At 40.0% G+C, this 23,864-nt stretch overlaps 1 protein-coding gene across 1 annotated transcript in view; it reads right to left on the bottom strand.

Moving 5' to 3' along the window:
• Positions 1 to 248: 248 nt before the first annotated feature.
• Positions 249 to 23,864, bottom strand: part of Hibch (3-hydroxyisobutyryl-CoA hydrolase) — a 57,193-nt gene continuing 33,577 nt past the window's right edge. Inside the window, exons 7-14 of the mRNA XM_045148432.1 lie at positions 22,050 to 22,128; positions 15,397 to 15,542; positions 11,710 to 11,796; positions 9,396 to 9,454; positions 8,514 to 8,595; positions 4,661 to 4,780; positions 3,307 to 3,340; positions 249 to 1,194 (exon numbers count right to left, since the gene is read on the bottom strand). Of these exons, the coding sequence (XP_045004367.1) occupies positions 1,079 to 1,194; positions 3,307 to 3,340; positions 4,661 to 4,780; positions 8,514 to 8,595; positions 9,396 to 9,454; positions 11,710 to 11,796; positions 15,397 to 15,542; positions 22,050 to 22,128 (723 nt within the window). The 3' untranslated portion in view covers positions 249 to 1,078. The remainder of the gene's footprint in view (positions 1,195 to 3,306; positions 3,341 to 4,660; positions 4,781 to 8,513; positions 8,596 to 9,395; positions 9,455 to 11,709; positions 11,797 to 15,396; positions 15,543 to 22,049; positions 22,129 to 23,864) is intronic.

Here is a 23,864-nt window from a genome sequence, read left to right as displayed (position 1 = left end):
TACCATGGCATCTTTATTTGACTCCTTCCTTAAGTTTTTGTTTAGTCAGTTCTTCCTGCCAAATAGAAACTGAGAAAATTTAAAGCGATGTTTTCCTGGCTACAGTCTCTACCCCAACCAGATATAATCTCTAATGCTTTTATTCCTATCGTTTTGTTTTGTTTTTTATAATGCTTTTGCACACCTCACATTCTTTTAGTGTCTGGGAGGTGTGGAATGAAGAAGAATCCACATAACAAGTCACACAATAAGTAACCAGCTGACCTTTAATATAAAATCACTCTGACTGGATTCCTTGCAGTTTGTTGAAAAGCCTTGAATACATCCTGTCAACAGTCCCAGTTTCTGGAGATTTTATATTTAAAACTTTTTTCCTGATCACACAAAGGTTTAATGTAATGTACAAAAAGCAGCGTGTGTATAGCTCAGTGACTGGAGCCTCGTACTTCATCCTGCTATATTAACAGCACTGCAAGTGACAAGAACAGTGTTTTCCTTCTCACCAAGGGAAAAGCATTTTGGTTACTTTAAGAAGGCTGAGTGAACAATCCTTACTCTAAATCTTTCCAGTTATTCAGCTATTCTAAAACATAATCATTATGTAGTAATATAGTAACCCTTCCTTCTAAATTTCGGTATTTTTTTCATACTTTTGATCATGTATACATAAGTTTGTCTATTCTATATAGGAAATTATTACTGAAAGCCCAAAACCCCATTAGATAGATATGGTAACTACTCATTAATCTCTAGAGACTTCTGAGTTTTCTCATCTCATGAAACAGAGAATGGCCGACTTTTTCAGATAGACATCACAGTTAATATTTGTTGCATTATAGGCCCAGCAGTCTGGGCCATACCTACTTGAAGCAGCCATAGGTGAGAAATAAACATGAGCTCAGTTACACTTCAAACATGCTTGACATTTGAACTTCGTGAAGTCCTGGTTTTGATTTCTCTTCCCAACCATTTAAAAGTGGAGAAAGCATTCCTGGCCTGTCGGCTGCATCGAAACAGGCACCAAGCCAGATCTGGCCTTCGTGCTGATGCACGCCTTACCCCTGCTCGAAAATAAACCTCAGAATTTCAAATCATTGCTTCCCAGAGACTTAAAGTAGCGGTTCAAATCTTCATCAGTTACTTCCGCGAGGTTAGCTGGTTTCCACTTTGGATTCTGGTCTTTATCAATTAAAACTGTTAAAAGAAGATAAAGGTGTTAACACGTGTTTTTCTGATGTTATATTTCAATTACTGAACTGATAGAAACTTTCACTAAGCATATTTTCCTGTAGCACATTTTTCTGCATAGCTTAAGTTTTTGGATAAATTTTATTTTTCTTCTAAACTAAAACTCTCCAATCTGGCAGGGCAGCAACCTACTTTTGATGAATAGCATGGAGGTTTTCTCACCTTCTGAGCTTCATGTCCCTAGTTTTAGTAAAGTGTACTAAATTCATCCAAGGGCTTTTTGTCCCCAACAGACAAAACTGTAAATGAAATCTGTATGTCAGAGATAACTAAATCCAATGCTGGTGTGGTTGAAAGGGAAGGCAAGGCTGTGCAGTGGGCTCATATCTGCCTTTTAAGCTTCTTCATGTTTGGTTCTGGGAGAAAAATTATCACTTCAGACAGAGGGAGAAAAGCTTGATGTATGGTTAAAAGTGAATGCTGCTGCCCCACTAAATCCTCTATTGCAGACAGCTCTGCAGTTAAAAATCAGACCAGTCAGGTAACTGTGAGATCCTGCTTCTATTTCAGTGTCGTCATTGCTAGGAAGCACAAAATATCCCCACAGGACTGAGGTGTGAGATAGTCTGTAACCTCTTAACACACGAAGAACAATGCTTATTTCACACTTTCAATAGCACACCACAGTTATATAAAATAGGAAACTGGGTCCAGGCTATGTAGGCTCTTTGTATTATTTCCTAGAAGTACATGAGTTTACAATTATGCCAATAAATTAAAACATTAAAGCATGACCATGGTAGCAAATTTAAACCATGCTTAAAATATGTATAATTTTCCAGGTGTGGTGGGCACATTTTTAATCCCACCTAGCACTCAGGAAGCAGAGGTAGGAGGATTGCTGTGAGTTCAAGACTACCCTGAGACTGTATGGTGAATTATGAGGCAAAAAGATCACAAATTTGAAGCCAGCCTGGGTGACATAGTAAGAATTCATCTCATAGTAAAATTTCAGTTGAAAATCAAAAGATCTGAACCTTGGATTATTTCTGATACTATCCCATGCTAGAAATTAAAAGGATTCTACAGCAGCAATTGGTATTTATCACATCTCAGAGCACAGAAAACACAGCCACTTACTCAGGTAACAAAGCATTTCTGAGGTTATGGGGCAGGTACAGTTCAATAGAAGAGGGCTTGCCTAGCAGGCACAAGACCCTGGGTTCTATCCTCAGTTCCATACACACAAACACACATTCAAAGGTAGTGCTTTATTAAAGTGATTAATAATACACAAAAAATTAGCCAGGCATGGATCACACCTATAATCCTAGCTCTTGGGAGGCAAAGGCAGTAGATTCAAGATCAGCCTGGGCTACAAAGAGACCGTCTGAAAAAGCCACGGGTTAGGGGTATAGCTCAGCTGTAGAGCACTTAGCCCAGCAAACACCCAAGACCCTGGGTTCAATCTTCAGGATGCCTGGCCACCAGCCACACGACCACGAAAAATACAAATAACAGTTCCTTATACAAATAAGGTAATAAGGTATACATTAAAAAGGAGTTGTTTTAAGTTTGCTAGAGAAAATAAAATCCCATGATTTTCCTAGTCTAATTTTCTAATTCTGCCTTTGGAGATGAGAAGCAAAACTGGAAAGTGTAATGTCATGCTGTCTTTGACCAGTGATGGTTAACTGCTTAGGTATAGACAAGATGATGGATGGTAGGGTCTGACCATGGCCCAAGTGTACCAGGCCAGTACAAAGGAAGGAAGGGAAGAAGAGTTGAGGGCACCTGGGTTAGGAATGCATGCACCTTTCAAAGACCTCAGCAGCAGAGTGGTTTACGAGTGTAGGAGGCAGTCCTCGTGGCAGCAGGTCAGATTTCCCTCTGACCCATGCAGCAGAGCGCAGTGACGAGTTATGTGAATTTCAAGAATATTTGTTTTAAAGGCTTATCTTCTGGTAGATTCCAGATGGTTATGTCTAAAACACACAGACAGCTTGGCAATCTCTATAAAAGTTAAGTTTTCACGAAACAATCACCATTTTAATATTGAAAGCTCATAAGCCCTCATCCCTGTTGGTCAAGAAGGAGGCAGAACTACTTGTCACTTACCGGCTCTAACGCCTTCATGGAAGTCATGCCCTTCCTGAAAGAAAATCAAGACCATATGAGGTGATTTCTGGGCAACCTTACTCTGGGTGATCTCTGCCTTCTATCCACTTCAGCCTTCACTCCCAAGAGCACAATCTGACAATGACACTTCAGCCTGGACCGTCTCAAATAATCCACTTCCTAATCACCACCTCCCAACCTTATTGGCTCAATATGTCCAATGAGGCCCATCTGCTTTTCCCAAAACTGATCCTACAACTCTCTGTCTGTGTTGATCTCCCCTGGCCCCTGGCTCTTCCAGCCCTACCTCCTCAGGCCACTCACATGACCACTTGCCCCAGAAAATGTCCTCATCTCCCTCAAACCTTTTTTTTTTTTTTCTTTTCGAGGTAGGGTCTCACTCTAGCCCAGGCTGATCTAGAATTCACTATGAAGTCTCAGGGTGGCCTTGAATTCATGGCAATCCTCCCAAGTGCTAGGATTAAAGATGTGTGCCATCATGCCCGGCTCCCTCAATCCTTTTATACTGCCATGGCAAGTTTAATCTTGAGGGAGAAATTCACAGAAATGATTTGAGCTAGTGGGAAAACCATGGGTCCAGTGACTAGCCAAGCATGTGTTCATAACAAACTCTTAATAGAATTCAGCTGTCAACGATATCCCCAAAGGAGCAACTTCAAGACAGAGCTAAAGAGCTTTGTTTCTAATCAGGTAACCTACCCTTAATTTTATTTATCTCAATAACTACTAAGACAATGAAGTCCAGGGAATGTCTCCTTCCTGCTTATTAAACCAAATATTCCCCCCCCACCGACCTTATACTTATTTATCAAAATGACAGCAATGCCTGTTATGGATCCTCTGAATTTTGTGGATGATTCTGTTTTAAAAAGTTTGTCATATGGAAGAAGAAATGCCTATGAACCTGAAATACTTCATGCATTTGACAATGCCTGTAATTACTGCCTACCTATATTTACAATGGTGCCATCAATTAAAGTATGCACCAGACTAATAACTTCCATTTGTGTATTTCTTTCATGTGCATATACCTGATGATAGTAATAGTCCTCAGGTTACCACTGAAGGAACTTAGAGTGCTTATGCTTCTTATCCACAATCAGAAATCATGCCTAGAAAATGGTTCATTTCTATCTTGAATTCCACAGAATTCAATAATCTATAGAGCAACACTTCCACACACTGAAAGCTAACTGACCTGTTGGTTTTCATAAAATAGACTTACGGGTAATTTCAATTTTGCTTGTCCTCTTCTGTATGCTATACGTTCTACAATGAACACATATAACTTCCCTAACTCTAAAACAGCGGTACTCTTTAAAACGTTTCTTACCATACATGCTTGACTTAGTCGATATTCCATTGTCAGTACTTCCTGCAAAGTCTTTGAAGAGCCCTCCTTCAGTTGCCTTAGTGTAATCTTTAGGGATGTTGGAGACATTTTATTAATTACCTTTTGGGGAAAAAAATTAGTTGTTATCCAATCATTTCTTTGTTGTCTTAGATGAATATTTATGTAAGGCATATATCAACAATTCATTAAAAAAATTATACTTTAGCCTGATCCTGCCAGTGCATCAAATCAAAGTTTTCTCATCTGTAACAAAAATAAAACAGATGGGATTGGGAAGATGGCCCAGCAGTTAATATGCTTGCCTGCAAATCCTAAAGACCTGGGTTCAATTCCCCAGTACCCATGTAAACACAGAAGCACAAAAGGGTATATGCATCTGGAGTGTGCAACAGCTAGATGCCTAGGTGCACCCATTCTCTCTCTCTCTCTCTCTTGCTGTCTCCTTGCAAATAAATAATAAAACAATTTCATGAGTGGCATAAATTCTATACATATAACTTAATAAAATAAACTTACATTTAGTTTGCCTGGCTAAAATTATGATCTCAAATAGCTAAGCAAGCAGTGGTTATTACAAATAAATTAAGACACATGTTATGAACCACTAAGATTCACAGAGGACCCTTGATCCTGAGATGGACAGGAAAGAAAGAAGGACAAAAGCAGAAGCTACCCCTTGCCACTTTGTTACTTGGGACAGGTGTCTCAACTAAAGTGGACTCTTCCCCCTAGGTGACTCAACTAACCTTGAAAAAATATATATATATATGGTTATTCATTATGAGGGAATCTTGTATAATATTTAAATGTTGTTTTAAAAAGTTAAGCATTACATATCTGAGATTAGCCACAATGCTATGCACGTGATGTGTTTTGTATTTAAAGATACTATTTCTAGTGTTCCAACTCACATATGTGACTGTGATTACCAGAGAAGAGAGAGGCTTGTTGCAAGCCCACACTCTCCTTTGCAACCACAACATGCACTGTGGAGGCTGACTCCTTACGGTCTCAAAGGTTATACCTTATGAGTTCCAAGAATTCCTGCTTCAACATTCTATGTCCTTTGTGGCATCCTCAAGTCTGGCCATACACACTGAAGGAATGGACAGAGTAGGCAGCATCTTACCTAGCTCTGGCTTAAACAGATGCTTACTAAACAGGAAGAGTCTAGGAAAGCTCAGTAGCCTATGTACAGCCACAGCACTGCTAAAGAAGAGACAGTGACTTACAACCTTTATGAAACTGCTTTTTGAGGGAAGTCATTCCCATGAATGAAGCTACAGACACTGTCCGTGGACTGGCCCTGACAGCAATGCTGCTCCAGGTTCTCGTCACTCTGGTTGCAAGCCGTGAGAGTGAGGACATACTCCTCAGGTGGCAAGCACACAGTGGGCCCATTTCGCTGACAAACTCACTAATTTTCTTTAGTGGAAGAAACAGCTGTTTTGCTGGGCATGGAGTTACGTGCCTTTAATTCCAGCACTCAGGAGGCCAAGGCAAGAGAATCGCTGTGAGTTCAAGAGCAGCCTGAGACTACATAGTGAATTCCAGGTCAGCCTGTGCTAAAGGGAGCCCTCACCTTGAAAAACCAAAATTAAAAAACAAAACAAGTTGTATTATCTCAGGTATGAATACCTGGATGAACTCTGCAATGCTAACAGGTGTATTTAAAGGGTAATACAGCCTCCAAAGTCAAGAAAGTCACAAATGCCTTACAATACCATTGTGGTGTATAAGCCAGCGTGTACTCTCCTCATCACTGCCATTATAATCTAGTGCTTAGCAGTTTCCAGACCTTTGATCCATTTGGACTTTATAAGCAGAACAAAAATCTGTCTTTTGTTATACTTTCTCAGTTGGCCACCAATTGATTTAATAAGAAAAGCTATTTAAAGCCCCATTTACTCATGCTTGTCACACATGTGAAACAAATGGGAAGGGACTGTCATTCAAAATGCTCTACCCAGTTAGACATTAATGAAATATGAACAGTTGAGAGATGTTTTCATACAACAAACATACTCAGAAGAACATGGTAGCTGACCAATAAATCCTTACAGCTTTTGACATCTCTCAGTGCACTGGAAACTTACCACAGGCCTAGGACCAGAGAGCTCTAGGCTGCAGGCAACTCTCCTTGTTTGTAAAGTGGGGTGATACCACCACTCTCCTCAAGAATGGTTAGGCAGGGACTGGAGAGATGGTTTAGTAGTTAAGGCGTTTGCCTGTAAAGCCAAAGGACACAGGTTCGATTCCCCAGGACCCACGTAAGCCAGATGCACAAGGTGGCACATGTGTCTGGAGTTCATTTGCAGTGGCTGGAGGCCCTGGCACGCCCATTCTCTCTCTCTCTGCCTCTTTCTTTCTGCCTCTTTCAAATAAATAAATAATTTTTTTTAAAAAGAAAAAGAATTATGAGGCAGTAAAAGGCAGAGCAATGTGTCAAAACCAACAAAACTGGGACAGGAAGGAACATTTACTGAGCACAAGTCCCTCAAGGCTCAGAAAAGTACCTCAACACATTAATCACAATTCCAGAAAGAGGGGCTGACATGTCCATTTCACAGATGAGGTAATCAAGTCCTAATAGGAACTGGTCCAGGGTCACAGAGGACAAGAAGGAGCTGGAATCCAGCCCAAGCCTGCTAACTCTAAAGCTTCTATTCTTATACTGTCTGAAGCTAAAGGTCAGAAATGTCAAAAAGAAGCCCAAAAGAAAAATGAAAGCACGACATGTCAGCTAATCATCAGAAGTGACTAAATCATGTCTGTATGGCTTTTTTGTTTGTTTGTTTTGGTTTTTCAAGGTAGGCTCTCACTCTAGACCAGGTTGACCTGAAATTCACTTATTCTCAAGGTAGCCTTGAACTCACAGCAATCCTCCTACCTCTGCCTCCCGAGTGCTGGGATTAAAGGTGTGCGCCACCATGCTGGGCCTCATGTCTGTGTTTTTTATGGCAAGGTAGAAGACAATGCTAGAATGGCAGCTTAAGGAAAAAGGTCAAGGGAGAACTTTTTGTTTTCTTTAGGGGAGAAGAAAGCTTTGAAATAATAGCGCAAAATGTGTCATTAACTCAAGATGTTAAAATTGAAGACAGTGAAGAAAAAACAAGAAGTCAGTAAATAAAAGGGGTCAGTGGCCTTCCTAAGAAATGAAGTGCTGGGACTACACATAGAAAAACATTATCGAATACAGAAAAGCCAACCGCCTTTCCAGGTATAAGGAAACCCACTTCTTCCCTCTGTCCACAGTTCTGAAATCCTCTGGGTTTCACAACCCTATGATTGCATCAAGAATGACAAGACCCGGTGTGCGCTTCTACAAAAGGGCTTTTTTTTGGCTATTATGGTGCAGAAAGTCAAAAGCATCCTTGACTCTGGCAACATTATTTATGACTCAGCTATGGCAATTGGTAATGGGTTGCTAGTTTGAAACAGTTTTTCATTAAACCCCTTGCTTAAAAAAAGATCATACTGCATATTAAGCAGAATTTATAGGCTAAACACCACTGTAATGTATCATTAGGTGACTATTTTTCAGTGAGTCAAACCTTCTAATGACAATGTTCCTAAAAGCCACACCACAAGACAAGAGAACTACTTGGAAACACAAAGTAGCCGCCACTGTCTTTCTGCACACTCAAAGGAAAGGAAATCAGCTTCACTTGGCCAGCAGGTAGACAATGAACTTGGATTTAGATCAAGGTTGAATGTGTGGCTTCCTGAGGCTTATTATGTGACATTCACGAAGGAATGACAACCCTCAGAGACATGCTTGTCCCGAGATGGCCACGTACTCAGCGAGGACAGAAAGGATCCACACATTTACCTTCAACTGCTCCAGGGCAAATGGTGAACCATCTTGCCTTAAGTTTTCAATAATCTGTTCTACGGTGTTGGCTGAAAAGCACCTGTGAAAAGAAACATCACCTCACCACTGTGTAAGTGAGCTCCCATCCCCAAGATACCAATGACTGACACTGGCTTCCCCCAAGCTCTATTTCTACAATGAGGACTTCTCAACCTACTTCACAAGTGAGACACGAATATTCCTTTCCTGGGTAAGAGTGTTTGTAGTTTATTATCACTAGTGCAAAATGAAATCAAACTCTCTTTGCTTTGTTTTCCTGCACTGATGACATCTGTATTAAAGTAAGCATCTCTACTATAAAAATACCATGCTTTGAAACTGAAGACATGGATGCATAATTTTTACTTGTTTTCTTCCTGTTCTTTCTTGGGCCATTCTGCCAGCTTCTCAAACCACCGAACAAGCCCTTTTGCTGACTGGCTTAATATGACCTTCAGAAAAGATGACTTCATAAAGATAAAAGAAAAGTTAATTCAATTTTTGTTTTCTAGCCTCTCTTCCCCACTTTAAATGGAGACATGGTGCATTCAGCTGAATTCACATGGGAGATCACTGAAATATACTGGCCACTCACCCTTGAGAGAATAGGTGAGAAGTTCCTTGCAAAGGTATATGAAGATAAAAGTCTTATGCTGCTGGATTCAGAGTGTGTTGCAGTATCAAATGCAATTATAATGCTAGCAAACTAAATTCAGTATCAACACCCCCCCCCCAACCCCAGGAATGTGATTAACTGAACTCTCTTTGAAATACCTGTTTAGGGGGAGGGAGGGAATTACCTTGGGATTTTTTTTATAATCATGGAAAATGCTAATAAAAATTAAAAAAAAAAAGAAATACCTGTTTATTTTGTCCATGTGTTCTTCAAGTATAAAAGGCTTGTCTATATCGATCTTGGACTGTTTGAAAAGAAATCATTTGAAGTAACTCAAATATCTATAAAAATCTTTACCATTTTCATCATGTTTAATGATATGCCTTGAGACTGATTATCACTTTCAATCAAATTATATCTAATAGTCTCATAAACTTACAACTGCCTCCAGATACTCAAAATTCAGACAATATATAGTAGTCTACATTAATTCTTTAAAAATGTCAAAGGCAAAGATATCCTTATGTTTTTGAGTATGGCATTAAACTGGACACACTATCACAAAAACGTTTCTATGGTTTTAGGATAAGGGACCTAGAACCTGAGAAGCTACCCTGCCAAATTTCCCTCTGAAACCCCCAAGTGGACTTCCCTCAAGCTCTACCTCCAGGGAGAGAGAACTACCACAGGAAGGAGCTCACAAGTCGTGACAAGTACAGTAATAAGGCTCTTCCGGCTGTTTGAGCTCTTAACAAAAAGCCAGCCCTCTGATGTTTACACTTTCAGTTAATCTCTTTGCACCTGGCACAATGTTGTGTTCCCTCACAATCCAGGTCCTTCCTAGGAGCAAGTCTCAGTTTACCAAGGTCATTCTTATTGTGCAGAGTATAGACCTTATCTGTAAGGTGAAGCAGGTCTCAGCAAAGGACAATAGGGTTATGTAAGCCCTGTCTGTTTTGGATACAGTAGTTTTACTGTTAGTACTGTAAGCTGAGTATCCAGGCAGCTTCATTATATAGCTTATTTACACTGAACTCCCATCAAAACTTTCTTTTCTTTTTTTTTTTAAAAAAGGCTGCAGGCTGTCGGTTATATCTCTTTCTTCCCACCTTATGATTTAGTTCCCTGTATGGTTCCCATTAATCGCTTACCTTTCACAAATTATGTGTGGTATCAATCACAGTTATCAATCATTTGATTCATTATATGACCAGGCATGTACCTGGATGAGCCACTAAAGGGCTCCATGACTGCCAGTATTTACAGGACTTTCCTGCATGGTTTTGCTCAGGAGGATGCTAGTATACACTGGTTCTGCAAGCTGCTACTCAAATGGGCTACAGGCCTTCCCACCTAAGTCTATTCTTCTCTTTTCTGCACAGCATCTCACTTAGCTCTTGCCTTGGTTAGACCTGCTGGATGTCAGGAAGTCTAACTGCTTCTAAAAATCTTCAGGAAATAGGTTTTATAGCAGGAATCAGCTTGATTCCCACACTGAAAGATGACTGCAACATTCTCATATCTAAGCTAGCACCTTCTGCTTCGAAGTTTCCACCCTGCTGATAGAAATTACGAATAAGATAATTGTCTTTGGTAAGAAGTTACCTAGGGACACAGGCCAAAAGAACATATGGTATTAACCTACTCCAGCAAGACTAAAAGGAAATTCTAGTCTGAACCTAAACCAAACTTATTAAGATGGTGATCAAGAGTTGGCCTCTCTTACTTTCTTCCTTCTTAGAAACTGTTGGGGGTCATTTTCCTGCAGGCAGGAATCCACATTCCTTTGTCTAAGTCATCACTCTTTCAGCCCCACCCCCATACATACACTCAAAGTAACCAACCTAATCTACTCCAATCTGATGTCTAATATACAAACTCAAGGTTATAAGGAACCTGATTGAAGCCACCATGGGTTACCTACCCAAGACCCTCCCAACTTGAAAGCTCTCTGCTTTACTTTTTCTCTAAAATAAGACTTGCTTAACCTGCTATCTTGCCATGCCTCTACTTATAGTTTTCCATGGGCCATAAGACAAGAACTCAAGGAAAACTAGTAACAATATTAACATCTCAACTCTGCTTTTGTCTCCTCTTCCATTCTATTTGAGTTGGCGAATTCATTTTTCTACTATAATTTCAGTGGGATTTTAGTTAAAAGCATGCATTCAACTATACAATGTGATTCGAATTTGTGCAATCTTTTTATAGATTCTGTGGCTTTTATAAGAAAACTTAAGTGGGATGACATAAGGAACTGGAAACTGTAATATATTTTATTATTAAAGATACATCCTAGAGTTTTACTTTAGCAGCTCCACAAATAGTACGGGCATTGAATGTCTGTTATAGAAACACATGTACATTATAAAGGCCCTTGCAAGGGCTCCTCACAAGGCCAATCTTCAAGCACTGCTCCTCCTACCCAGCTTTAAAGTAAACTGTCCCCAGTACATTGCTCTGCATCCATGAGCCGCGGAGTTTACCATCTCCTAACTGCTGAATCACTTTGCTTCACCCTTGAATTAAAACCCAAGGTTAGGACACTGACAAGGTTACCTCTGCATGGTAGGTTTCTAGGATGCCTGCAATATTTTCTTCTGAAGGAGATTTCAAAGCTATCAGATCTTCTTCTAACATGCTTAACTGAAGGGAAAAGAAAATCACATTTGAAACTCACAGGAGTACAGAAGGTATTCTTTGAGAACCTCTGTCACTGTTGTGATGCTTGCCGCGGCTGCACCACTGGACTATAGGTGAACACACACATTCCCAACACATCAAGTGCCGCCTCCCCCAGAACATGAAGGATACACACAGGCAGAAGTGTCCGACAAGCCCATGAACGTGCTGCAAGCTGAGCTTCCCTCATCCTGTTATGAAAACTGCCACCCAGAGGCTTCTGTAGCGTACCACACCCTCCTCCAGCGCACAGTGCTCAGCACACCCTCCTCCAGTATGCTTGGCTAATCCACACGTACCTATTCTGTAGCCACAGAGAACTTTCTACTCCATTCAAAATAAAGCTAATGTTTTGCAGTTCTTATGGATCATTTAAGATGCTTATTCTACTTGGAAGGCCCTTTCCTGACAAAAATCACCTATAGGCCAATCTAACTGAACCTGGGAGGAAAGTGTCTACACCTTTATTACAGGTAGCACCCACTCCTTGAGAGATCAGCTCCTCAAGCTTCTAATGGAACCATCTCCTTAGCCCCTGTACAAGAGGCTCTTGAGGAAAAATCTGGTCACCTCTCCACACACACACACACACACACACACACACACACACACACACACACACACACTCTCCCTCTCTCCTTCTCTCCCTCTCTTTCTCTCTCTCTCCCCCTCCCTCTCTCTCTAAAATAAAATAGATTGTGTTAAAAAACATTCATCAATTGAGCTGGAAAGATGGCTTCGTGCATAAAGGTGCTTTGTTTGTAAAGCTTGCCTGCTGGGGTTCAGCTTTCCAGCACCCACATAAAGAAGGACAGGCACTGCTTGCAGCAGCAAAAGATCCTAACATGTCCATGCACACAAGCATGCACACAAATAAAATTTTAAAACATTAACATTTAGTTGGGAGTGGTGACACATACCTGTAATCCTAGCCAGCACTTGCGAGTGAGGCAGGAGGACCACAAGTTTAAGATCAGCTGATACTATAAAATGAAACTATCTCAAATAAATTAATAGGTAGAAATTGAAGACTTATGACATGTCAGTTATTGGGCTAAGTATGTAACATACATTCTCTAATTTTATTTTTATGACATTCCTTTGCCTATCCTAACATACCCTTTCCAAGATCAGATATTCATGTAAAGAGCACATACTTCCTGGGAAGTACACTTCACTGCATGGCTCCAGAGAGGGAGAGAGCATTACGTAGGGCAGGTGGGCCAGTCAGTGTGTGAGACTCACTCAGGTGGATCCCGGGGGAGGTGAGCCAGTTCAGTCAGAGGGAGCCAAGCCAGTGGAAGAATACATCCTGGGTCTTTGGCCTTGTTACTATGGCTACATGTAATACAAGGACGTTCAATTATTTGTGCTATTATTATATTAACATCCTCCATTTTTGAAATGTGGGAAAGCAGGAAGACAAAAAGGCTAAATTCAACCTTGGATTTAAATTCACGATGTCTAAATGCTAACTTGTTGCCAACATGCTGTCTTGTGTAAGAAACCTGGGCAGACTGTTAAAAACAAAAAGACAATGACAAAGGAGCATGCATTCTCAGCAGACATGATTTAGAAAAAGTTCCAGGACATAAATTAGAGCAAATCATGACCAAGGGAATCCTTTAAAAAAAGGTCTTTATCAAAGTCCATCTTGCCAGGTTGGTGGCACATAGTTGTAATCTCAGCACTTGGGAGGTAGAGGAACAGGAGTTAAAGGTCATCCTTAGCCACATAGCAAGTTCTAGGCCAGCCTACATTACTGGAAACCCTATTTCAAGGGAAAAAATTGGGCTTTCTTTTATATATAAATTTACATTTTGTACTATGAGGCTTTCTTTTTTTAAAATTTTTATTTCATTTTAGAGACAGTGAGAGACAGAGAGAGAGAGAGAGAGACAGACAGACAACTGACGTGTTAGGCCCTCAGCCATTGCAATCGAACTCCAGATGCTTGCACCACCTAGTAGGCATGTGCGAGCTTGCACTTGCCTCACCTTTGTGCATCTGGCTTATGTGGGATCTGGAGAGTTGAAAATGGGTCCTTAGGCTTTGCAGGCAAGCCCCTTAACCACTAAGCCATCTTTCCAGCTGGATGCTTTCTTAATATAGGTATTTGAAAAAAATTTTTTTTTTAAAGATTTCATTATTTATTTATTTATTAGAGACATAGAGGGAGAGAGTGAGAATAGGTATGCCAGGGCTTCTAGCTACTGTAAACAAACTCCAGACACATGTGCCACCATGTGCCTCTGGCTCATGTGGGACCTGGAGAATTGAACATGGGTCATTAGGCTTTGCAGGCATGCACCTTAACTACTAAGCCATCTCTCCAGCCTGATATAGGTATTTTTTAACACTATTCACTATAAAGTATTCAATGAGGGTACTAGGCAATAGAGCCCCGCATCTCAAGATCATCATCTCCATCTGCGTGAGGAAACTCAAGTGAGAAAACTCAAGCACTTTACTGGGCACAGTGATGCACTGGGCTGGGAAGGTGAAAACAAGATTGTCATGAGTTCAAGGCTAGCCTAGCCAACCTAGTTAAGACCTTGCCTCAAAAGAACACAAAAAGAAAAGAAAGGAGGGGTAGAGGAGGAAAGCCTCAGCATGATCCCCAAGGTCACACAGCTGTAAACAAAGGGACACCCACACCCATATTTACCAAAGGGGCACTCACACCCACATCTACCAAAGGAGCACCTTCACCCACATCTACCAAAGGAGCACCCACACCCATATCTACCACAGGAGCACCTACACCCATATCTACCAAAGGGGCATCCACACCCATATCTACCAAAGGGGCATCCACACCCACATCTACCAAAGGAGCACCCAAACCCACATCTACCAAAGGAGCATCCACACCCACATCTACCAAAGGAGCACCTTCACCCACATCTACCAAAGGGGCACCCACACCCACATCTACCAAAGGAGCATCCACACCCACATCTACCAAAGGAGCACCTTCACCCACATCTACCAAAGGGGCACCCACACCCACATCTACCAAAGGAGCACCTTCACCCACATCTACCAAAGGAGCACCTTCACCCACATCTACCAAAGGGGCACCCACACCCATATCTACCACAGGAGCACCTACACCCATATCTACCAAAGGGGCGCTCATACCCACATCTACCAAAGGAGCACCTTCACCCACATCTACCAAAGGGGCACTCACACCCACATCTACCACAGGAGCACCCACACCCATATCTACCAAAGGGGCGCTCATACCCACATCTACCACAGGAGTGCCCATACCCACATCTACCAAAGGGGCACTCACACCCACATCTACCACAGGAGCACCCACACCCATATCTACCAAAGGAGCATCCACACCCATATCTACCAAAGGGGCATCCACACCCATATCTACCAAAGGGGCATCCACACACACCCATATCTACCAAAGGGGCATCCACACCCACATCTACCAAAGGAGCACCCAAACCCACATCTACCAAAGGAGCATCCACACCCACATCTACCAAACAACCTAAACTATTCACAGTACTTCCTTATACAAAGCAAACATCCAATTACCTTAGTGGAATCCACAAAGTGTGTAGCAATTCCTGCTCTGTACACATCTCTTCCTTTCAGCCTGAATCCTGTCAATGCAAGCAAGTAGCCCAGTTTTCCTTGAAGTCTTGGCAAGAAATATCCTCCACCCACATCAGGGAATAGTCCTGTGATTAAATGTAACAAAAAGAAACAATAATAATTCAAAAGATGAATATAAACTCTAAATCACATAGTCATTTATCTCTGCAGTTTGAATCCATACTATGTTATCAAACTGTATTATACAATAAAACCAATATTGCAAAAAGTTTGCTATTAATTGTGCTAACTTTACATGGATTTAAAAAATATATAGGGATGGAGAGATGGTTCCGCAGTTAAGGCACTGCAAAGCCTAATGATCCAGGATTGATTCCCCACTACCCACATAAAGCCATATGATGCATGCATTTCGAGTTTGATTGCAGTGGCTAGAGGCTCTGGTATGCCCATCTTTCTCTCTTGGCTTCCAAATAAATAAAAACATTTTTAAAATCAATACAGATCATTTCTTTAGAAGCCAGTGATACAGTATCTTCAATACACAAAGTACAAAATAATAATATCTAAATTCTCTTCCCACTAATTCATTAAGAAGCCCTGAAACATAAAAGTTAGCAAACTATTTGCTTTTCAAATGATAAGGAGAAGAAAATGTATACATAATCTAAGGTTTATTATATTATGAAAAAAATATCATTCCATTTAAATAATTCCTCAAATTTTATCAATATTTAATAATATATATATATTTATTTATTTAAAGATAGACAAAACAACTATTAGTGTTATTAAGTAAGCAAATTAAAATAAAATCACTTGCATTTAATCTTTTCTTAACCATAATTTTCAAAATTCTCTCTATTAGCAACAATTGAAAATAGTATATACACAAATAATTTCCAGTATACTACTTTTTGGTCTTTGTTGCTTGCCTGCTTGCATTTTCTTCCCCTCTCCTCCCTTCCCTTCCCCTCCCTCCTTCTCTTCCTTCCTTTCTTTTGAGGCAAACCCAACAGACTAGCCTTTTTCTTATGAGATTATGTGCATGTGAGAGAGAGAGAGAGGGGCGGGGGAGGGAGAGAGAGAGGGGAAGAGAAGTGGCACATCAGGGCCTGTAGCCACTGCAATTGAACTTCAGACACATGCGCCACCTTGTGTGTATAGACGACCTTGAGCGTTTGTGTCACCTTTTTTTTGTTTGTTTGTTTGGGTTATGTGGGACCTGGAGAGTCCTTAGGCTTCATAGGCAAGCCCCTTAACCACTAAGCCATGTCTTCAGTCCTACTTTCTCATTTTTTAAGAGCTCCTGAAACAATTGTAGCTTCTAGTTTTATATTTCATGTAGGTATTCTTTAATGAAGCTGAAATGAGTGTTCAAATCCTTTCCAGTTCTACGTGATTAAAAGTTCCTAGGTTAAGAATGTAACATGCTCTGTAAACAGAAGTGCCGAGTCCATCCACCAGCCTGTGCACATGGAACAGCTTCCCTCCATCTATCACCACCCCCTGCAGAAAAGACAAACGCCTCTTTGACACAGTCTCTTCTGAACTCCATCAGCAACTGCAGAGTACTGATTCCATTAGTGAAGGTTCTCCACACACCACAGCTACAGTGACTGTTCCACTGTTGTCTTGAAACAGGGTCTTACTATGTAGTTCAGGCTGGCCTTCAACTTGTGATCTCTTCCTTCAGTTTCTTTCATACTGGGACTTGAGATATGTGCCATCATACCCAATTTGAGTGTTTTGTTTTTTTTTTTTCCTTATTGCTTGCAAGGGGAAAAAGAAAGAGAGAGAATAGGTGCATCAGGGCCTCTAGCTACTGCAAACAAGCACCAAAGCATGTGTCATTTTGTGCATCTGGCTTTTCATGGGTACTGGGGAGTCGAACCTGGGTCCTTAGATTTTGCAGGCAAGTGCCTTAACAGCTAAGCCATCTCTCCAGCTCCTTGAGTGGTATTTTTAAGCACACTCATCAGTCATGAACCTTGTTTCATAAAGTGGCTTTGGCTTTGGTGGCTGCTGTTTCTCTCAAAGTCAAAAGTCTTCCAAGCCCCTTAACCACTGTTTTCAGTCACAACTCACCCACTGAATTCTAGACACTTTCATCCCCTTTCATTTGCTCAATACTCTATATTTCCTCCAGTCCTAGAGTCATGGAAGCATCTGCCTAGGTGAAACATCCTCCCATCTTGAAACAGGTGTTTTTTTTTCAAAACACCATAGCTGGCCTCCACCATGATCGCTTCTTTCCAGTAACCCTTCCTGTACTTGACCTTTGAGTGCTGTAGAGACTACACTGAACATTATGATACCTTCGTATAGTTTGTTTATCTTCCATGGCTGTGAAGAGCACCTGTATGCTGATGATTTACTATTATGAGTTGAACTTCATCCAAAACCAGTGTTTTTAAGCCCTAGTCAATGATGTGCCTGTATTATTTAGAGAGAGAGCCCAAGGTAATTATAATAATCAGAGAGAAATCCTAATCCAGTATAGCCACTGTCATCATATGAAGAGATATCAGGGATGTACACACAGAGCAAAGGCCAAGAAGACCAGGAAGAAGCTGGCCACTGAAAAGCCAAGGAGAGAGGACTCAGGAGAAGCAAACCACTGATGCCTTTAGCTTGGCTTTTCACCTTCAGAACTTTAAAAAATAAACACATGTTAAGCCAATCAGCTTATATTGTATTTTGTCTTGGTAGTTTGCAAATACAGTTCAGAATTCACTTGTCTTTCTCCCTGAATACAAAAATCCAAGATGTGCTTCTGGACATAATCCTCTGAGTAATTAGCGTCTCCACAGAACATAGCAAAAACATAACTGCATTCACATTCCTCAGCGGTGCCTTTCCTGCTCAGCCTCATCCAGCCGGTGGCACAAGCACCACATACTTGAGCTATTCTTGCTTCGTCATACCTGCAAGTCAGTTATCTACAAGTCACTCTCAAAATCTAGTCACCTGTTTAACAATGCATCCCCACACTAGTCCAAGCATGTCCAGTAGAGTGCTCTGTGATGCTGAATGTGTCTGTAATTTGTAATGGTCAGGGTAATGAATTTGATTGAAAATATAGGAATAGAAATTAAATGATAAAAGACAAAAATAAGCAATGAATAGAGCAGCTGGGCCTGTTGTACAGGCCTGCAATCCCAGCTATAAGAGAGGAGAGGCTAGAGAACCATGAGTTCAAGACCTGCCTGGCTATAGACTAAGCCAACCTGAGTAACTTAATAAGGCTCCATCAAAGAAAGGAAAAAAAAAAAAAAAAAGCAAGAGTAACAGTATGTCAAAATTAATTACAAATGGAGTTACTAAAAAGGAAATGGGTATAAGAAAAATATTTGAAAAAATAATTGAAAAAAAATTCTGAATTTAAGACTATCAACCTGAGAGATTAAATGAACACACTCATAAGAAACATGAAGAAAATGTATTGACAAGTTATAATGAAATAGCTCAAAACTGCTGAATGGAGAAAACGAGAAACCCTTTTTCACAGAGGAATAGATAGAGGAGAATGGATTATTTTCCCCATAGGAAACAGTTTAAGTAAGGAGATAGATAGTATGGCAACATCTTTAAAGTACAGTTGCTGGGCTGGAGAGATGGCTTAGCAGTTAAGCACTTGCCTGTAAAGTCTAAGGACCCCAGTTCGAAGCTCGATTCCCCAGGACCCATGTTAGCCAGATGCACAAGGGGGTACACGTGTCTGGAGTTCATTTGCAGTGGCTGGAGGCCCTGGCATACCCATTTTTTCTCTCTCTCTCTCTCTCTTTCTCTCCCCCTCTTTCTCTCTCTAATAAATAAAAATAAACAAAAATATTTTAAAGTACAGTTGCTTCTTCACTTACAATATGTTACATCCCATAAACCCTGAGTTAAAATGTATTCAACACACTTCACCCACCACACGTCATCATCATGGCACTGTGGAGCATAAGCTATCTCCTCCCACGTGGTCATGTGACTGACCAGCAGCTGCAGCTCATTGCCTGTCACTACCCAGCACCACAAGAGGGTATCTCACCACATATCACTAGCCTGGGGAAAAATCAAACTTCAAAATATGAAGTGTAGTTTCTACTGAATGTATACAGAAAAATGATAACCACAGCATCAGAAGTCTGGGACTATCTGTACAGAGATTCAAAATCAGACCAGAATCAGTACAGAATTCTAAGACCTATGAACCCAGCTTTTATCTAAGAAGACTAGAAAAAATAGAAAGAAAAATTAAAGTAACTAAAGAACTAAAGTAGAATAAATATCACAGCAAAAATCAACAAAGTAAAAATAAATGGAAAACCCAAACTGACTATTTAGGTCAATAAAGTTGATGAACCCTAATCAGAATTAGGGGAAAAGAAAAGAAAATATCTAATATCATGAATGAAAGAACCAGATAGCACTACAGATTCTATATATATTTAAAAGAGTATTATTGAAAAACTTTGTAAATTGCACATATTCCTTCAAAGACCCAGTCTACCACAGCTTATGCAAGAGGAAAGATAATTAAATTGACCAGCCGAGTACTTAATAGCAGCTTGGAATTTCTAGCTTATACCATCCAAAAAGTAAACTATGGTAGTTTAGATGGCTGCAATGGTTAATTCTACTGAAAATTAGAGAGCAGAAAAAATGATACCAATTCTACACAAAGCTTTATAGAAAATGAAGCCAGTGTTGACCCAATACTTACATAAAGAAAACAAAACACAGGAAAGTTATACACCTAATCTGAACTAACAGAGCTGAAAAAATAAAATTTTAGCAGATCAAACAACATATAAAAAGGATCACACATCATATCAGACTGAGGTATGTTCTAGCAAATACAGGATAGTTTCATATTGAAAAACCAATCACAGAAAACACCATTAACAAACCAAAATGGAAAAATGATTGTCTCAATGGAAACAGAAGAAAAGTATTTGACTAAGTCCACAGTCCATTCCTGAACAATACAGAAACAGAAATTTTCTTGCTCCAACAAAACGCACTTACATCTTCACATCATACCTAACTGGTGAAGACAGAATGCTTTGTGCTGAAGATCAGAAACCGAATGCCCATTCTCTGCTTCTTCTACCACCTTCATAAAGCGATAAAAGGCACAGAGAAATAAAAGGCGCACAAAAAAGTGGGAAACTGGTCTTATTTGTAACTAATATATTATTATTACTTCCATTTAGAAAATGGAGTGAAATTGACAAAAAATCAAATAACAATAAAAACTGAGCTTAGCAAGTTTGCAGGACACAAGGGCAATACAGAAGTCAATTATGTTTCTATACAATGGTGACTAGCAATTAGAAATGGAGGATATTTTTATAATATTTATAATTTTGAGCAATAAGAAATAAAGGTCAGTTTATAAGACAGATCTAAAAGGTAAGCTTTATGTCAGACCTACACATCAAAAACTACTATGTTGTGTGACAAGTCAATAGAGAAATATACTTAGCTCACAGGTTAGAAGACACTATTTTATTAATATGCCAACATTACCTAAATTGATCTATAGATTCTAAAAAAACTATTTTTGTTGAATTTTACAAACTAAATTTTTTATGAGAAAGTCAGAGCAAGGGGCAGGGGACCAGAGATAGAACTGGCATGCCAGGGCCGCTAGCCACTGCAATCAAACGGCAGAAACGTGCACCACCTTGTGTGCATGTGTTACCTTGTACAGTACATCTGGCTTACATGGGTTCTGAGGAGTCAAACCTGGGTCCTCAGGTTTCACAGGCTAGCACCTTAACCACTAAGCCATCTCTACAGCCCTACAAACTAACTTTTATGTGTAACCACAAAGGCTGTACATAACTTGAACAAGTGGGAGGGGAGGGACACAGTTGGAAGGTTATCACAGCCTACTTTCAAGAATTATTATAAGGCACAGTAATTAAGATGATCTGATTTGGCACAAGACCAGCATTTGCAATACCAACATCTGATGATACAGAGGCAAGTCAGTGAAGAAACAAGAGCTCTTTCAACAAATAATACTGGAGAGACTGTCTTTCCATTACAATTTCACAAACTGTAATCTGCATCTTTTTTCATGCCTCATATCATCTATGAGTATTCAAATGTATCATCAATCAAAATTTAAGGATATTTTCACTTAATCAGCCCTCACCTAAGATTAACTGCACAGTCTTAATGTCTCTGGTTAAATATTTTTGCTTTTTTAAAATAATTTTTGTTTTTTTAAATATGTTTTATTTATTTGAGAGCGAGTGAAAGAAGAATATGAAAGAGAGAGCATGGGCACGTCGGGCCTTCAGCCACACTGCAAATGAACTCCAGACCTATGTGCCACCTTGTGCATCTGGCTTACCTGGGTACTGGGGAACTGAACCTGGGTCCTTAGATTTCACAGGCAACACTTTAACTGCTAAGCCATTTCTCCAGCCCATGCTTTTGTGTTTTGCTGTAATTACTGAGCTAATGTAAACTTTTAGGTTTTTTCCAGCTTACCCTGCTTTTTAAAAGTTCTTTCTCTGTCCTATCTCACATGAGATTCCAAGGCTTCTTCAATGACAACTGAAATGGAGCCAGACCCAGGAAAGATGATTCAAAAAGCAAGTACAGCCAATTACTTGTATTTTTACCTATTCCTGTTTCTGGCATTGCAAAAAGAGACTTTTCAGTAGCCACACGAAATTTCCCATGAACTGAGACACCAACTCCCTAGGGAAATAAGAAAAAAAATAGTTCAAAGATGCTGTAAAAATTAAGGCATTAAACCACAAACAGTACATAGCAAGTAAATTATCTTTATATTCCACAGGAATCAATTTCAGAATTTAGGAAAGCTCTAAGCCACCCAATTTCAGATGAATTTGATAGACAAAAGTATAAGGCAATCCCTAACATGTGACGTTGATGTGTTTTAATAAAAGCATTTCCGTCGGCGCTCTGGTCTTTCCCCCACATCCTTTTCCCTTCAGAACTGATGCAGCGATGTAGAGAGAACACTGATTCTTGCCAGAACCTCCAAATGTTGCTTTTGAGTGGCACCAACAGTCAAAAAGAGCACAACCCTCCAAAAAGCACACAACCCAGACATTCGAGCAAATTTTAGTAATTCTGAAAAGAATATTTAACACTTACTATACTTCATCAAATAAAACTAGCAACATCATTTTTTATCATATACAAGATTTAATGACGAAGCTAAAACATCTAAAAGATGTTTTAGATGCCTACTAAAAGATTTGGCTAAAACTCTACCTCAAATCTGTTGGATGTCATTGACAAAAGCAAAGTTAACAGTCATCTCTGAATAAGGGAAATACTTGAAACAGGAAGTAGATATGAAGAGAAAATTTCCCCAACTTATCTTGACAAATTGCCCAACTGACAGTTGACAATAATCAACTGACATTAGCCCAAACTAGTCTGTCCATACATGTCAAGACTACAGTGAAAGTGTGTAATTCTCATAAAGCATTAGCTATGTTAATAATTTCCTGTTATTTTAAGGGACTTTGCCTTGTGTTCTAGTCTCACTTTTACCTGTCATAGTGTCATGGAGTTTATAACTACTCAGGAACATGTTGCCATGTATTTAAAGCTTCTAGACATGTTTTACTGAGCCCAAGGACTGAGTTGCCTCTGTCTCAGATGCCTCACAAGCAGGTCTCCTGGTTTCAACTCATCTACTCTGCCTCCACTCTAACCCTAGTTACTGGCCCTCCTTTTGTAGTTAGCTGAATTCCACATACATACAGAACACAATTACATCCTTTATTACATGGGCAAAGTCTGACCATGGTTCTCAAGCCTAGCCTTGTCATTCTCTTCCCAGAGACATTTAGCTATTAACAGTTTGGTAACCCTTCAGAATTTTCCCCTCTTCATCATTTATATTAAAACAAATGAGTATATTTGGTATATATATATATATTTTTTTTTACCCAAACTCCATTGCATGGTAAAGTTCTATAATCAATTAGGTCCAACATATAGTTTGTGGCCTGAATGTCCCAGAATACCCGTGAATGAAGCCTGACTCATTTGTAGATGACATTATGTCAAAAGGTTGGACACCTTGCTAGCCCAGCCTACCTGCATGACTTTCTTTAGCTTCCACTAGTGACCCAGTGCTCATTCTGCCAGGCACAGGCTGTGTGCCAGCCCCTCAAAACCATGAGCTCTCACAATTCCAAGTGAAAATATAATTTTAAAAATGTAGTTAGCATAAAAATGATGGGGTTTGTTAGGACATTTTCACACATGTACTACTGCATTCACCCTGTCCCTGCCCTTCCCCATCCCTCCTTCCTCCTTACTGGCCCTGTTCCATTCCCGAAATCATCACCTTTACATTTTCTGTGTGTGTATGTGTCAAATATGAAGAAAGAGATAAATCTGGTTAGACATACAACTTTAAAATAGGGAGACATGTAAGAGAAGGCCACTGC

Source organism: Jaculus jaculus, chromosome 4 (assembly GCF_020740685.1).
Source record: "Jaculus jaculus isolate mJacJac1 chromosome 4, mJacJac1.mat.Y.cur, whole genome shotgun sequence".
Taxonomy (NCBI): domain Eukaryota; kingdom Metazoa; phylum Chordata; class Mammalia; order Rodentia; family Dipodidae; genus Jaculus; species Jaculus jaculus.
The sequence above is the reverse complement of the archived record's forward strand: the minus strand, read 5'-3'. Positions and strand labels throughout refer to the sequence as shown.